Source organism: Populus euphratica, unplaced genomic scaffold (genome assembly GCF_000495115.2).
Source record: "Populus euphratica unplaced genomic scaffold, PopEup_1.0 scaffold16.1, whole genome shotgun sequence".
NCBI classification, from domain to species: Eukaryota; Viridiplantae; Streptophyta; class Magnoliopsida; order Malpighiales; family Salicaceae; genus Populus; species Populus euphratica.
Window position 1 is genome coordinate 659,315 of NW_011499882.1, and position 1,200 is coordinate 660,514.

The 1,200-nt window shown below is 45.3% G+C and overlaps 1 protein-coding gene and 1 long non-coding RNA gene across 2 annotated transcripts in view; one reads left to right on the plus strand and one right to left on the minus strand.

Moving 5' to 3' along the window:
* LOC105129588 (uncharacterized) overlaps window positions 1-107 on the minus strand; it is a 421-nt gene extending 314 nt beyond the window's left edge. Inside the window, exon 1 of the long non-coding RNA XR_843101.1 lies at window positions 12-107. This is a non-coding gene — a long non-coding RNA (uncharacterized LOC105129588). The remainder of the gene's footprint in view (window positions 1-11) is intronic.
* The window catches only part of LOC105129587 (receptor-like serine/threonine-protein kinase At4g25390), a 2,665-nt gene that overhangs the window by 141 nt on the left and 1,324 nt on the right, over window positions 1-1,200 (plus strand). Inside the window, exon 2 of the mRNA XM_011031709.1 lies at window positions 2-1,200. Coding sequence (XP_011030011.1) covers window positions 2-1,200 — 1,199 coding nt within the window. The remainder of the gene's footprint in view (window position 1) is intronic.

Below are 1,200 nucleotides of genomic sequence, written 5' to 3' on the forward strand. Positions count from 1 at the left end.
GCTCTTCCAGCCTAATCCCTCCCCTAGCCGCCGCCTCCACTGCTGCTTTCTCTTTCCTCCTCCTCTTCGTCATCTGCTTCCGCAAACTCACTCGTAAGCGCACTGTCCCCACTGACTTCTCCAAACCCCCTCACCGTTTCTCCTACACCACTCTCCGCCGGGCCACCAACAAGTTTTCCCCTTCTCTTCGCTTAGGCCAAGGCGGGTTTGGCTCAGTTTATCATGGGACTCTTCCTAATGAGCTCAACGTTGCTGTTAAAGTTATGGACTCGGGCTCTCTCCAAGGGGAAAGAGAGTTCCAAAATGAGTTGCTTTTTGCTTCAAAGCTTGATTCTTGTTATATTGTTACAGCCCTTGGTTTTTCCTATGATAGGAAGCATCGTAGTTTGTTGATAGTGTATGAGCTTATGCAAAATGGGAACTTGCAGGATGCATTGCTTCATAGAAAATGTGCGGAGTTGGTTGATTGGAAGAAAAGATTTAGCATTGCCGTTGATATTGCTAAAGGGATCGAGTATCTTCATAGTTTGGATCCTCCTGTTATTCATGGAGATATTAAGCCTAGTAATATTTTGCTTGATCAGTGTTTTAATGCGAAAGTTGCTGATTTTGGATTAGCTTGGTTAAAAATTGACAATAGCAATCAGAATGACCAGAATCAGTGCAATCAGGGTCAGTGTGAGGTTAAGGTGGAAGAGAGTGATAAAATAAATGGTGAGGTGGAGTTGAAAAAGGTTGAATTGGAGAGTAATAACGGGGGTGAGGATTATGGATCTGTGGTGGAGGAGACTGACAGTGTGACTACTGGGTTTGATGAGTTTAATTTGGTGTTGGATCAGTTGCCGGTTTGTATGACATCGCCCGAAACTTTGGAGGCTGTGAGTGCTTCTCCAGAGACTGGTGGTGTGGGGGTTTTGCTCGAGGGGAATTTGGATGTGGGTAGTATAGAGGGTGGGAAAGAATTGGTTAATGGGGGGGAAAATAACGGGGGAGGGATACAGAGCGAGTCTCGAAAGGATTGGTCGTTGAAGCAAGAAAAAGGTGGCACTACGGCGGAGAATGGTGGAGTGAAGGATTATGTGATGGAATGGCTTGGAACTGAGATAAATAAGGGGAGACCGAAAAGTGATTGGATTGGAGCTTCATCGTCATCGAATAGTCAATCTGTTGGGAAGATAGTTAAGAAGAAGAATCGGAAGA